At 40.2% G+C, this 14,557-nt stretch overlaps 1 protein-coding gene across 1 annotated transcript in view; it reads left to right on the forward strand.

Moving 5' to 3' along the window:
* Positions 1 to 210: 210 nt before the first annotated feature.
* Positions 211 to 14,557, forward strand: part of LOC121386112 (transcription factor RFX4-like) — a 97,793-nt gene continuing 83,446 nt past the window's right edge. The window contains exon 1 of the mRNA XM_041516910.1: positions 211 to 607. Within this exon, the coding sequence (XP_041372844.1) occupies positions 211 to 607 (397 nt within the window). The remainder of the gene's footprint in view (positions 608 to 14,557) is intronic.

A 14,557-nucleotide genomic window follows, 5' to 3' on the forward strand; every position in this document is an offset into this window, starting at 1 on the left:
GTGCTTAAGAATGGTAAGCCGCTGGGGTGAGGGTGTTGCAACTGTTAATGGAGGTGCCATTAGCTGACGTACCTGTGGGCGGCAGGTTACTTCATTTTCTTCCACAATGGCGTCTCCTGCCAGACCTGGACCCATGGGTTCTGTCAGTCATCAAGGAGGGATATTGGATCCCCTTTTTCTTCAGCTCCCCCTCTCACTTCTTCTCTCCAGATGCCTCCAATGCCGTTGTTCAACAGGCGGGTTCTGGTGGAAACGATGATTGCCGAGTTTCTGGGCAGGGGTGCCATCCACCAGGTGGATTTGGACTCCCGAGGGTTTTACTCCCATGTATGCCTTCCCACCCCCAGTCTTACTCAGCAATGTTCTGACCAAGGTCGGAATACATCCGTGTCAAGTGACACTCGTGGCGCAGGGTTGGGCAGCCCAACCCTGGTTTCCTCAGGTTCTGTCACTGTTAGTGCAGGAGCCGGTGTGTTTGCCACCTCTTCTGGATCTGCTAAGCCAGCTAGCGTGGCACCTGAAGCCAGAGGTCTTCTGTCTTCACGCATGGAGGTTGTCGAGTTTTCTGTGCAACGCAGAGGCTGGAGCGCTTGGGTTCGTTGGGCAGGTGAACGGGATTTCGATCTCTTATCACCAACTGTCAATTACTTAGCTGAATACTTTCTGGTCTTGGTCCAGGAAAGGAAGCTTAAAGTTCAGACAGTCAAATTTCATAGATCTTCCATTTTGGGAAAATAGGACGTCTTTCTGGTTCTTGCGATCGAGGGTCCACCTTATGTACCATTGTAGTTTGCCACTCTTCGAATTTTGACTTGGAAGATGCTTTTCCTGGTCTCTCTTGCAGTTTGTCGCTGTATTAGTAAGATTCATGCTTTTTTGCATGATTCGGTCGATTATAGTACTGATGGGTCGTTTTCATTGTGGACTGATCCCATCTTTGTGGCTAAGAACCAGGCGTCAGGAGAGAGTTGCCTTCTGATAATTCTGACCGACTCCTTTGTCCGGTCATGGCGTTAAAACCGCACGTTCTAGTTCCATCCAGCGAAAATAAATTATAATTTTGGTTAATCTACAAACCTTTAACACACTTAGATCACGTTTTTATAAAACGGAGTGAAAAAGAAGGTTTTATATCGATAAATACCATGGGAATCCCCATGTCCCAATTGCTTGAAATAATTTTGAAAGTTAGTATTCTGATGTCACCGGTAAATGTCGCTCGAAGCACCAAAATTTCACAGAGTGCGCACAGACTTTGGGTGCATTCCTTTCATCTCTCCTGGACATGTTCCAACTGTTCTGTCCTGGACAGCGAAAGGAATGAGTTTGGAACAAGAAGTTACTTTACGAACATGGGTGCTTCTGTTTAGGAAGTGGCTGCTGCAGCAATCATGATACTTGAATGGGAATAAGACGACAATGACCATGTTGACTATACTACAGTGTTTGAAATAATAAATTATATATATTTTGTATTAACCGCAATTAGCCTACATTTGCTATTCGGAACCGGGTACTAGACTTACTTGTCTGAACTTTATTGTTCATGAAAATGTTCACGAACTGTGAAGAAAAATCTCACAAATGAACAACAAGCAAACGACAACAAATCGGATGTTGATTGCGCGAACCATGCACGAGAAAACAAACCGAACCAAAATGATAACGGTCTCGTGGTATACCAACGTCTGTGACATTGAAATGGGAATATCCCCTCTAAAACTAGATTAGACCTTGTCTGCTCAACGTTTTTTTCTCAGAGGCACGCGACTTTTTACGAAATACGAAAAATGCATTTTGTGGTATTACAAACACCAGGATTAAAAGGATTACCAAAAAATCACTTCAGGTGAATGGAAATGTATATTCTAAATAATAAACGGTAAGTAAAGTGCAATTTTATTTGTGAAAAAAATGGGTTTAATAGCGAAAAACAATGGCGTAATGGTTAACAACTAGGGCGTGTCCCTTTAAAGTAATATCTGCATCGTACTAAACTTCTTTGTGGTTGGAAGAAGAGGCTGTTTATTTCTTACACAAAACAGCCACAAAAAAAACACAAAAACAAATAGCTGGGAGATATTACTACGAATTCTTTGTTTTGATGGATTGCTACAACCATCAAGCTGGCGTATGAGATGGCAGGAGATCATGTTCTGTGGAACTCCTCAGTCCGGCCTCATGTGATTCGAGTGATCTCAGCTTCCCTGAATTTTCACGATTCTCTGGAATTTATCAAGGTGATGAATGCAGGAGTGTGGAAGGGTTAACATATGAACCATGAGACGAGGGAGACCTCTATTCCAGAAGGCAGCTCGTACAGGTCGTGTCGGGAGATAGTTGAGCCACCTTTTTGGAAAAGGGGTGTTTACTATCTGGGGCAGTCTAGTGCTTTTCCTTTCACTTGTTAGATGGTTTTGCCTCATGATGAGGGTGGAAGATGTTTTGTCAGTTTGGGTTTTGATATTTTAATAGTCACTTAGACTTTTATACCTTGTATGTCCCAATCATGTTGCCAAGTCGAAAAGATAAATTGGTTGATACTATGTTTGAAATGAGTATACGGTACACCAACCCTGGCATGAGGCAAATCCAAAGCAGATTCGGCATTAATCTTTAGTGCTGAAGTTTGGGTAGTCATTAACGCCTTACAAGAAATCAAGGATTCGATTGCATCCAAATTTATTATTTTTACCGACTCACTTTCGTGTCTACAAGCTTTACGCAATATGAAGCTGGACCATCCCTTAATTGGGATGGTGATATGAAAGTGTCTTTTTATCCATTGCCAATAAAGATATTGTATTTTGTTGGGTTCCCAGCCATGTTGGCATCAGGGGTAATGAAAAGGCAAGATTCAGCTGCCAAGTCTGCTTTGGATTTGCCTCATGCCAGGGTTGGTGTACTTTATATTGATTTGGCAACATGATTGGCAGTCAAGCCAGAGTAGCAGTCCTCCTATAGGCAGTGCAGGAAGGATGAACTAGTCTTGTGTTGTGCTCCCATCGGTCATACCTACGAGTCATTTATCTTGAAGAATGATCCTCCACCTGAGTGTGAGTACTGTCAGTGTACTCTGATGGTACGCCACATTTTGGTGCAGTGTAAGCATCTGACTGAAACTAGAAAAGATACATTTGGCCAACGTAATGTGATGAAATCCTTTCGATTCCATCCAGAACTTTTACTACGGTTTTTACGTGATACTGACTTTTATTCTAAATTTTAATATTTCCTATCTGTGATATTTGTATTTTTTGCACAATTTTTTACACTGTTTTTATTTAACTTTAGAATTTTTATATTGATGTTTCTCGTCACATTATTGTTGCATTGTTATTGTTTTCAAACCCATTGTACTTACAAATAACACAAGTTCTAGTATACGTATCGTACACATTTGAAACACCCATCATTAGGATAGAAACTTTTCTTTCGTCATCTGTATCCTTTCTCTCCATTTTTCTGTCCCCCTGTCATAAGTTTTTTTTTATGCTCTTCCTCCTCTTCTTTAAAAAACGTGTTATCCTTACTACATTAGACACCCACTTAAAACAGTTAAAAACAACAACAAAAACATTTGGGTGTCTTTCCCTTTTACTCCCCCCCCCCCCCCCACCTCCAATGCAAGCTCGTTTTACCTATCATTCTTGACCCTCAGATCATTGAAAAATGTGTATGTATGTATGTTCTCGTTTTTTCATACCACCACCTATTAATGTTGAATTCATGTGCTCTAACGGTGTTAAATCACATCCGTTTTTAGCATAATTGTTGTGCTAGTACAGTAGGTTGAATAAGACAGAGAATAATACATGAGTTTCCGTTTGATACCATTTATCTTACTAGTTGTTTAAAAACGTATCCAACGAACGAAAGAGTTGGATTTTACAGAACGTAGACTAACTGGGTCATGGCGTATGGATACTTGGCTTTAAGCGTACATACCACATCTTAACCAAATCACTATTGCACTAACAGATCCCTTTTCCTTTAAAAAATAGAGCACTCTAAAACATTTACCAACCACTCAGAAAATGAAATTGATGAAAAGCGAGGTTTTTAATGTGGCGAAGCATTGTAATAATACAGCTAATTTTGAATTTGAATGACGTCAGTATTCCAATGACGTCACTTTACTAAACTGGGTCATGACCTCCCACAAACGATTTCCAACATAACGTATACGCTTTTGATACACAAAGGTGATCTTCTACACGGGTGTGTAAGAATATTAGGACATTTGTTTCTAATTTTCATGATTCATACTTACCTAGTATTAGCACAAAAAAGGTAACCTCCCACCCGCCCCTAGGAGGTCTTCCCTGGATTCGGTCGTTACAGACTTGAATCGAGGACGATGGTCTGCCCATGCGCGGATATGGATATACATCCGGCAAGGGAAGACAATTCTGCAGTGGAGGAGATGACTCGGGTTGTATAGCAATAGTTGTTATGCTAGTACTAGGTAAGTATGAATAATAATGAAAATTAGAAACAAATTTTCTAATTATCTTAAAGTAATATATACAAGATTTAGATGAAGTAACTTTAGACTTGCTGTTGACCAAGGAAGATATAACAACATAGCCTACACTGAAAGACTCTGTCCATATTGCCTGGATCATGGATTAAGATATATTGCGGATGAACTCCATATTTTGCTTGTATGCAAGTGTTATAATGTACTTAGGGATCACCATATTTCTAAATTTATAAAAAAAATTATTCATTGCAAACCTTTATAGATATTATGATATCAGAAAATTTGGATGTATTATTCAATGTACGTCTTTATCTTTATAATGTGCAAAAACCTAGAAATATTTAAATATATACCTATAGTATACTGTGCAAATACTACACATGTGCAGACATGTATAACAGTTTCTGACTATTATGAGCCTATGACCTTTATACTGAATAAAACTTGTCTTGTCTTGTAATTAAAAATCATTAGTAACTTAAATGCTTTCCATTCCAGAATTTGTGACTTATTTCTGCAATATTCCTGAACATCAATGAAATAAATACACAAGATAGTCATGTAATTCATTCAAATTGTTTTTCAGGTTTGTAACAGAGTGAATTTAATGATGTTTTAAATATTTATTGTTTCAATTGTAGAGATGTTCCTGTATTAGCTAAATTGTCTTGTTGGTAGTTTAAGGGAAACATTTAGTATTTTGAACTTGCTTTTGCTGGTGTGTAGTCATATTCTTACCGTAATATCTTCTGTGACTTATAAAGATGGTATTACAGTATATACTTACCTTCAACCATGTCTGATCCTGACATACCAGAATTAAGTACAGAAGAGTTGCAGTTAATTTCCTCATTTTGACAGTTACATGTCCAGCCTAAGGCTGATACCCCGGAAGATTTGGTTAGCTGGGTGACTCAGATTACTAAAGGAGCCGTCAAAAAGGAAGATGAAGGAGTTTATTTTTATGATGGGATGAATATGATTAAAAATATACATTTGCTTAAATTGTGATATAAATGTTATGTGTATACGTAAATTATTTTACTTTGACATATACATGAATTCTAGATGTATTCTATGATGTGGTATTTATTGTTGTTTTATTGTTCTTGTAGGATGTTTTTTCTTGTCTTCGCATCCATTTTGTTGTGGCATTGAATAAATCGTTTGAACCCACCCGTAGCGGTTACGTTTTCCTTCCTGTGTTCTAGAAGTGTAAACTCCGATACAGCTACAGATGTTTCCAAGTAGCAGATCTTTTTATCCACCAAAATCACATAATATTATTACTAAATCAATGATTCTGTGACTATAAGTTAACCTGCAGTTGAAAAATTATGTTTAAATTTATTTTTAAAGATATGTAGAATATAGGAGGCCAGATTTACAAATCGTGTGTTTGCCGTACATCTACAAACATTTTCAATGCTTAAACAACTTTTAAGAAAAACAGGCTTCGGAAATTCAGCTGTGTTTTTCTTAAATGCCAGTGTTTAAGCATGGTAAATATATTTGGTTACACACATGACAAAAACGGGTTTTGTAAATTAAGACCCAAAATGATTTATGCTTCGGTTAAATTTAATAAAAGACCTGCACATTTCGTAGGTGATGGTGTAATAACTTCGTCGACACTTTAAATGCTAGAGAATACCGGTAGCTGAAATGTGGGAATTATGGTTTCATTTACCAAGACATGTTTGCAAGTTCATACATCTTTGTCATCTTTTTGACCCAGATTTATTAAAAACATAAGTATTAAGTTGTTATTGGCCCTTTGTTAACTTTACTGTATATCCGTCATTATTCAGGGAGAGTTATACCTTGCCTTACATAGTTTTTAAAATTGATGGGTGCCTGACGGACTACCTTTGTCAATTTAAAGTCATAGTTGCCCATAGTTAATAAAGACCGACTGGACTTGGTTCAGTTAAAATATGTTCACATGGACATAAACATTTGTCATGACATCGCAAACATTGATGATGAGATAAATGGTAAAGCCACAATATTTTTATTTCGGTGTGGGACTACTTGGCTGGGCCGTGCTCCACGCTTGCTGTCAGTTGAGTTGTCTTCGTATCACCCAACACTAGTGTACATCATCATGTCATGGAACCTGCAGTGTCTGGTCTCCCGAGTATATGACCCCTAAAGCTGGCTGAAATCTGTATATGTGGCCTTAACCCTCCCATGGAGCTTGCACGTCAACTCATTTGAGTTGGAGCTGGTACTAGAAAAAACGAAATCTTTCACTACCTCAGGTGGGACACAAACCAGTCTCGTTTGATTTGTTTGGCCACTACACCTCCGTTTCTCTACCTCTGTCCATCTCTTTTTCTGCCTGGCTCTCTACGTCTCTCTCTCTTGCAACCTCATTTTCTCTCTCCCTCTCTTCTAACCTCATTTTATCTCGGTCTCAAGAGTCTCTCTTCTCTAAACCTCATTTTATCTCGGTCTCAGTCTGTCTCCTAACCTCATTTTTTATTTGTCTCTGAGCCAGCCAGTGTGCGTCTGTGTCTGTATGTCTGTGTGTCCGTCTGTCTCTCCCTCCTCACCCCCCCCCCTCTCTCTCTCCCCTTGTTAACGATGTGTAACTAACGGATTTCGTCCGAATGAAATGGATCTCACTTCCTTGAGAAGAGGGATTTTCAAATTTTACCCGGGTCCAACTACCCCTTTCGATTCTAGTCTTGCACAATGAAAATTCCGACTAACGGAAATAGGTGACCTTGGTATACCACAACCGTATGCTAAATGTGAACAAACTAAATAACAACATGTCAGATTATATATTTATTCCTGGCAGTTAATATAGGGCATTTAACATTTATAATAATTAATAGACCATTTAATAATTAAATTCCAACATAAATCCCCAGTCCCTTTCAATTAAGACGTCCCTCAAAAACACACACCAATATTAATTAGGCTGGAATAGGCTTATCTGCTAGCTCTTCACTTCTAACAGAGGCCAAACAACTCCCTATTATAGACTAACGGCACCTTTTTGTTTGCTAATTTGGCAAGTGTTCCCTTGAACAAATTGTGACAAACCCACGGCTCTTCTCCCTATTATAGACTAACGGCACACTTTTCATTAGCTCCGGTTCGCCAATTCAGAAAGTCGGTCCAATACCACGATAGCCTAAGCAGACACTTCCCAACCCATCCGAAATAAACAGGCGTCACTATATGGTGAAAGAACCTCCCCCAACCCTTTCAACAGTTAACCGAATATAAATGTTTAATTACCTATATTTGAACCTTTACCGCTATATTTATATATTTCATTAAGTTCTAATCATTTGGAAGCCAGCACAAGTGACAAAAAAATACGGACGTGAAACCAACAAACCCACCTGTCAAAGCCAAAACTACAAGTGTAGGCTTGTAGAAAAATCACACTCCACGAGATTTCCTGAACCCTTTTTCATTGGTCAGCCAATCATAATTCCAAAATATGATTAGTCGGACAACAGAAGCATTCCGACGAAACCCGTATGATCTCGTAAAGACACGAGTAACTTTCCATAGATATGTAGAAATAAATATGGTCTCATACCACACTTATTCCATTTACTACAGTAACGTAACGTTCTTGACATTCCCATATAAGTAAGGTTAGTATTAGTGATTAATATAATTAGTAAGAAGAATAATCAGAAGAAGAACTAAATACAAATAATAACCAAGGAAATATGAAAGAATATGTTACTTCCTCCGAACAGACAACTGGACTCGGTGAAGATAATTTTATAGGGTTCTTTATTCCGGAGAATATTGGTAAATAGTCGGTCAAACCCTATAAAGGTCTGCTAAGTGCCCATAACTTGCTTTTTCACAAAGCGCTTCATTTGCACGCTTTGCACGTGTATTCCATGTTCCCAATGCTGAATTTCCGTATAATTGGAGCTTGCGTTCGTGTACGGTGCACACTCCAAATTCGACAATGGTACGACTTCAACTGACTATCGAAGATCGAGGAAGGGCTATTGCTTGGCTTCAGGATGGCAATACGCAAAGAAATGTTGCTCTGAGACTTGGTGTCAGAGTGTCGTTGGCCGACTGTGGCAACGGTACCAAGCAACGAATTCTGTTCGAAATCGTCCACGTTCGGGAAGACCCCGAAGCATTACAAATAGAGAGGACCGCTACATCACCAATATGGCTCTACGTCAACGCACAACCACTGCACGCCGATTACGTGACAATCTGCGGACTGCGACTGGAACTCGAGTGTCTGATCAAATCATACGCAATCGTCTGAGAGCCAATAATCTACGCTGCCGTCGCCAGGCTGTTCGACCACCACTCCTACCACGTCACAGAACGGCCAGACGTCACTGGTGCACGCTTCATCTGCGGTGGCAACGTGTTCAGTGGGGTCGAGTGATGTTCACTGATGAGTCCAGGTTTAGTCTCCAGTTCAACGACGGTCGGGTTCGTGTCTACAGACGTCCTGGGGAGCGCTTCGCTGACGTTAACGTTAGACAACGTCACCGGTTCGGTGGTGGCAGCGTCATGGTGTGGGGCGGCATCTCTATCAACCACAGGACCCCCCTCTATGTGGTGGATGGCAATCTGAATGGAATCCGCTATCTGAATGAGATTATCCGGCCGTTGGTTCTCCCAGACCTTCAGCAGATTGGCGGCGGGGCAGTTCTGCAGGATGACAATGCCAGACCCCACCGCGCCAGGGTGGTAACGGACTTTCTCAGGCAACAAGATATCGCCAGGATGGATTGGCCAGCATATTCGCCTGACTTGGCCCCAATAGAGCACGCCTGGGACGAATTAGGCAGGAGAGTTCGGGATAACCATGCCCCTCCGGCCAACCTTCATGATCTGGGTCAACTTCTTATGGCAGAGTGGCAGGCCGTTCCCCAAGAGTTCTTCAGACGTCTGATCAACAGCATGAGGCAACGATGTGTCGAGTGTATTCGCGCCAGGGGTGGATTCACACACTATTAAACGAATGTTCTAATGTGTAAAATCCATGTTTGACAACCTTCAACTTTGACAGCATGTCATGTGACTTTCTTGTATACAGTGACGTTTATTTGTGGTTTTTTTGTAAATATGGAACAATAAATTAAATTTTTGGTGTAGTTTACTACATCATCAATCTAATACACTCTGAAACTTATTTGGTTATAAATTTTTGACCCTTAAATTCTTTTGAGTAGTATATATATAATACAATAAAAGTAAAGTACACAAAACATTATCTTCATAGGTGACACGGTTTACCTAGACACACTGAAATACCATTACCTTCAGCCGTGGGTCTTGGGGCGGTAACATCATGAAAACCGTCAAAACGTCTACAAGAAACAAGTAAAATAAAACTAATACTATTCTAATTTAATATACACACATACACACTATTCACATACATTTCTAAAACAATAATGACTCTTTTAATTATGGCTTGGCTATAGAAATATCCATTATTGTTACAGCGTAAGTGCCACGCCCAAATTCTAATACTTACATTAATTCAGTTTATTCCTTTATCAAAGTAAATTTTAATTGAAGTAGTTATTTATTTAAAACTTATTTGTAATTTATAAACTGTACTTTATGTATGTTTGTAAAATAGTAAAGTGAATTAGAAAAGTAGAAATATAACTCACCAATTATCCCAGTATAGTTTAAAGGCAGATCGAGAGTGCCTAGCCTGTGCAGATCGTGACAGGTGAAAGAATGTCAGGTGAGTGACGGTGAATAGCCACCTACTGGGTTAAATAAAGCAGGCCAGTCTATTGGTTGATCGTCACTGTCCCTGGTCAGAGGTCAGATGTTTAGACAGGTAAATACATGTCCCTACAGCTCCTAGCCAAAGGTTTAGGTGCATGTGTTTTGTGCATACTAAAATCATTAAAACAATAAAACCCACATGGTTACAAATAGATCGCCAGAAAAAAACAGGAACGCTACATAACCACCAGAGGGGATAACGTAACCACTTCAAATTATGAGGACAAAAAAAGAAGAAGTTATTTCCACGATATACTGTGATTTCCGAGAGGATGTCAAAATGAAAGGGGTGCATATCAGAAGAGGAAAGTTTGAACTCTTGCTGAAGCATACCTAAATCACCAAAGGACATCGATCGGTTATTTCAGTTATATTGGGACCGATACACTCTCACTCTCTCTCTCTCACTCACTCACTCTCTCTCTCTCTCTCTCTCTCTCTCTCTCTCTCTCTCTCTCTCTCTCTCTCTCTCTCTCTCTCTCTCTCTCTCTCTCTCTCTCTCTCTCTCTCTCTCCGTTATTTCCCGATGCACTGTTTTTTTTCCGAGAGGATGTCAAAGTGAAAGGTATAACCGAAGAGGGAAGTTTGAACTCTTTGCTGAAGCATACCTAAATCATCAAAGGAGACAGCGATCGGTTATTTCAGTTATTTTAGGGTTTCTGGCAAAGGGTAAAATTGTGTACTCTAAAATCTTGGAAATTAAAGGATATATATTTAATTTTCAGATAAATGATCTAGTAAGAGAACTGCTGTTTGAAATGTGTCAAAGCACATAGAATGCAATAGTCAATTTCAAGCCCATAAACACGTAGATGGAGAACTTGTGTTCTGGGGTTGTTTTTTTTACGTACCCTCAAATTACTTTCTGGCAGAAAGAAGTTTTATTTAACGACAAAGTCAGTATTTCTAACTATGGTTTTGAGCCACAGAGATAATTAGAGAGGAAACCCACTGTCGCCACTTCATATAATATGCTTTTTGATTAGTAGCATCGGATATTTTATACGCATCATCCCGTAGACAAGATAGGACAACCCACGACCTTTGTTATACCAGCTGTGGGACACTGGCTGGAACGAGAAATAACGCAATGGGCCCACAGACGGGGATTGATCCCAGTAAAACGATTTGTAAAATACACGTTTGCAGAACACCAATTGTTTCCGGACCCACCCCCCCCCCCCCCCCCACCCGCACCAACCTCCACACACATTAAAATTACTTGTGCCCCCCTCCCCTTAGATAATCTACCCCTCCACCACAGATAATGTCAGACACGTGTGCTTTGGGTTCAGGCGAATTTGCCTTTCGTTAATTTATTTTCCGGGGCATCATGTCTCGACCCCTCCTTAGAACTTTCGTTCGCCACTAAATGTCAAGGAAAACGCTAAAAAAAATTCAAAAAAAAAAATCTCATAAATATTATCTTCGCCGTTAGTGGGATTATTTCTAAACACAAACAACGCTCTGAATTAGCCAACCTATTGCTTTATTTTCTTTCAGACTAACCACGATACGTTCTGCGCTATCCAGTCATCCTATGTATGTAATGTATGTATGTATGTACATACATGTTTGTACGCATGTACGAATAAAATTATATTTGTCATAAGTACTGTTTGCGTGATTACATTACTTACTATCAGTGTGTGTGTGTCTGTGTGTGTGTGTGTGTGTGTGTGTGTGTCTGTGTGTGTCTGTGTGTGTGTGTGTGTCTGTGTGTGTGTGTCTGTGTGTGTGTGTGTCTGTGTGTGTGTGTCTGTGTGTGTGTGTGTGTCTGTGTGTGTGTGTCTGTCTGTGTGTGTGTGTGTCTGTGTGTGTGTGTGTGTCTGTGTGTGTGTGTGTCTGTGTGTGTGTGTGTCTGTGTGTGTGTCTGTGTGTGTGTGTCTGTGTGTGTGTGTGTCTGTGTGTGTCTGTGTGTGTGTGTGTGTCTGTGTGTGTGTGTGTCTGTGTGTGTGTGTGTCTGTGTGTGTGTGTCTGTGTGTGTGTGTGTCTGTGTGTGTGTGTGTCTGTGTGTGTGTGTGTGTGTGTCTGTGTGTGTGTGTCTGTGTGTGTGTGTGTCTGTCTGTGTGTGTGTGTGTGTGTGTGTGTGTGTGTGTGTGTGTGTGTGTGTGTGTGTGTAATATATATATATATTGGATGGCGATGAATCAGGACACCACCACAATGGTCTGGGACAAAATAAAATAAAATAACACTTTTTATTTTTTAAATTAGAACCCCTAATAAAACTTTAAAACAGAAAAAAGAAACAAAAGAAAAAAACCTAAACACTCTGCTTTTGTTTTTAACGTGGCGTTGTGCAATACCAGCATTTTCCCGTTATTTCATCACGCACGTGCACTTGCAGTTCTGCACGTGTCAAACACGCGACAATAATACAAAAACACAACACACCAGCCACCCAAAGAAGTCTCTCATGAAGGGAAACGAACTATTTCCTCTCCATTGTTCCGCCATTATCTTCCACTGGTGTGAATTGAATGGCAATCGCCGGCAAATGTCTTCTGTTGTAATATCCCACCATTGAAAGTTTCATCCCCCATCAAACAATTGTCGCGATTGACTGCTAACCAAACGACAGTCGTCAAATGCAGACGACGGTTCCTATAATGATCAGACCATATTGAAAAGCAGACGACGTGGCCATCCTTGTTAATATTTCCGCGCGGCAACACCTATTAATTTTATAACTGAATAACGACATTTTATGTTTGGTGAGCTATCTCTTTATATGAGCGTCGAAATAATTTCTAAATAAATTGCTTCTTGAAGTCAAAGTGGTTGCCCATTGATCTCGCCAGCATCTCGGTATGTTCTTCTTTGTCGTATTTCAGACCAATTTCTTCGGAAGCACCGATCGTTGTAATCAATTTCCTCTGTCATATAATATAATCGAGATGCGTTAAACCTCCAAATCTAAAGTTATTCGCAGAAGGGTCACCTTCCATGTCACGATATTGGTTTAATTCCCAATGATATCGGATTCTTTGTCTGTCCATGTGTGAAATGCATTCAATATTGTTGTAATTGCTTTTTTATACGGGAAGGACTGAGAATGATATAAGCTATTCTAACCAGTCGAGTGTTGGCGGATTCACCGAGCTGGACACAAGTAGTGGATAGATTATTGCTGATAACCGCTAAGTGCCGCGCATCCCCGCTTTTAATATACCCGCCTTCAAATTTAATATTGACAGGCGACCAGAGGTGACGTCATAAATATTTACATGTGTTCCGTCTGACTGGTCAAAGGCCGTGGTATATGCTTTCCTGTCGGTGGGAAAGTGCATATAAAAGATCCCTTGCTGCTAATGAAAAAATGTAGCGGGTTTCCTCTGATGACTACGAGTCAGAAAACCAAATGTTTGACATCCAATAACCGATGATTAAATAATCAATGTGCTCTAGTAGTGTCGTTAAACAAAACAAACTTTAGCATTTCATCCGAGCTGTTTGTCGAGTTGTGATAAACAACATCTCCTCCGTGATAGTGATGATAATGGTGGTGGTGATGGTGGTGGTGATGGTGATGATAATGATCATGACGATGGTGGTGGTGGTAGTGATGATGATGATGATGATGACGATGGTAGTGGTGGTGGTGGTGGTAGTGATGATAATGATCATGATGACGATGGTAGTGGTGGTGGTGGTAGTGATGATAATGATCATGATGACGATGGTAGTGGTGGTGGTGGTAGTGATGATAATGATCATGATGACGATGGTAGCGGTGGTGGTGGTAGTGATGATAATGATCATGATGACGATGGTAGTGGTGGTGGTGGTAGTGATGATAATGATCATGATGACGATGGTAGTGGTGGTGGTGGTAGATATAATGATCATGATGACGATGGTAGTGGTGGTGGTGGTAGTGATGATGATGATCATGATGACGATGGTGGTGGTGATGGTGGTAGTGATGATGACGATGATCATGATGACGATGGTGGTGATGGTGGTGGTGATGATAATGATCATGATGACGATGGTGGTGGTGGTGGTGGTAGTGATGATAATCATCATGATGACGATGGTGGTGGTGGTGGTAGTGATGATGATCATCATGATGACGATGGTGGTGGTGATGATAATGATCATTGTGACGATGGTGGTGGTGATGATAATGATGGTGGTGATGATACTATTGATGATGATGGTGGTGGTGATGATAATGATTATGATAATGATGACGATGGTGGTGGTGGTGGTAGTGATGATGATGGTGGTGGTGATGATAATGATTATGGTCATGATGACGATGGTTATGATCAATGATCATTGTGACGATGGTGGTGGTGG

Source organism: Gigantopelta aegis, chromosome 12 (assembly GCF_016097555.1).
Source record: "Gigantopelta aegis isolate Gae_Host chromosome 12, Gae_host_genome, whole genome shotgun sequence".
NCBI lineage: Eukaryota > Metazoa > Mollusca > Gastropoda > Neomphalida > Peltospiridae > Gigantopelta > Gigantopelta aegis.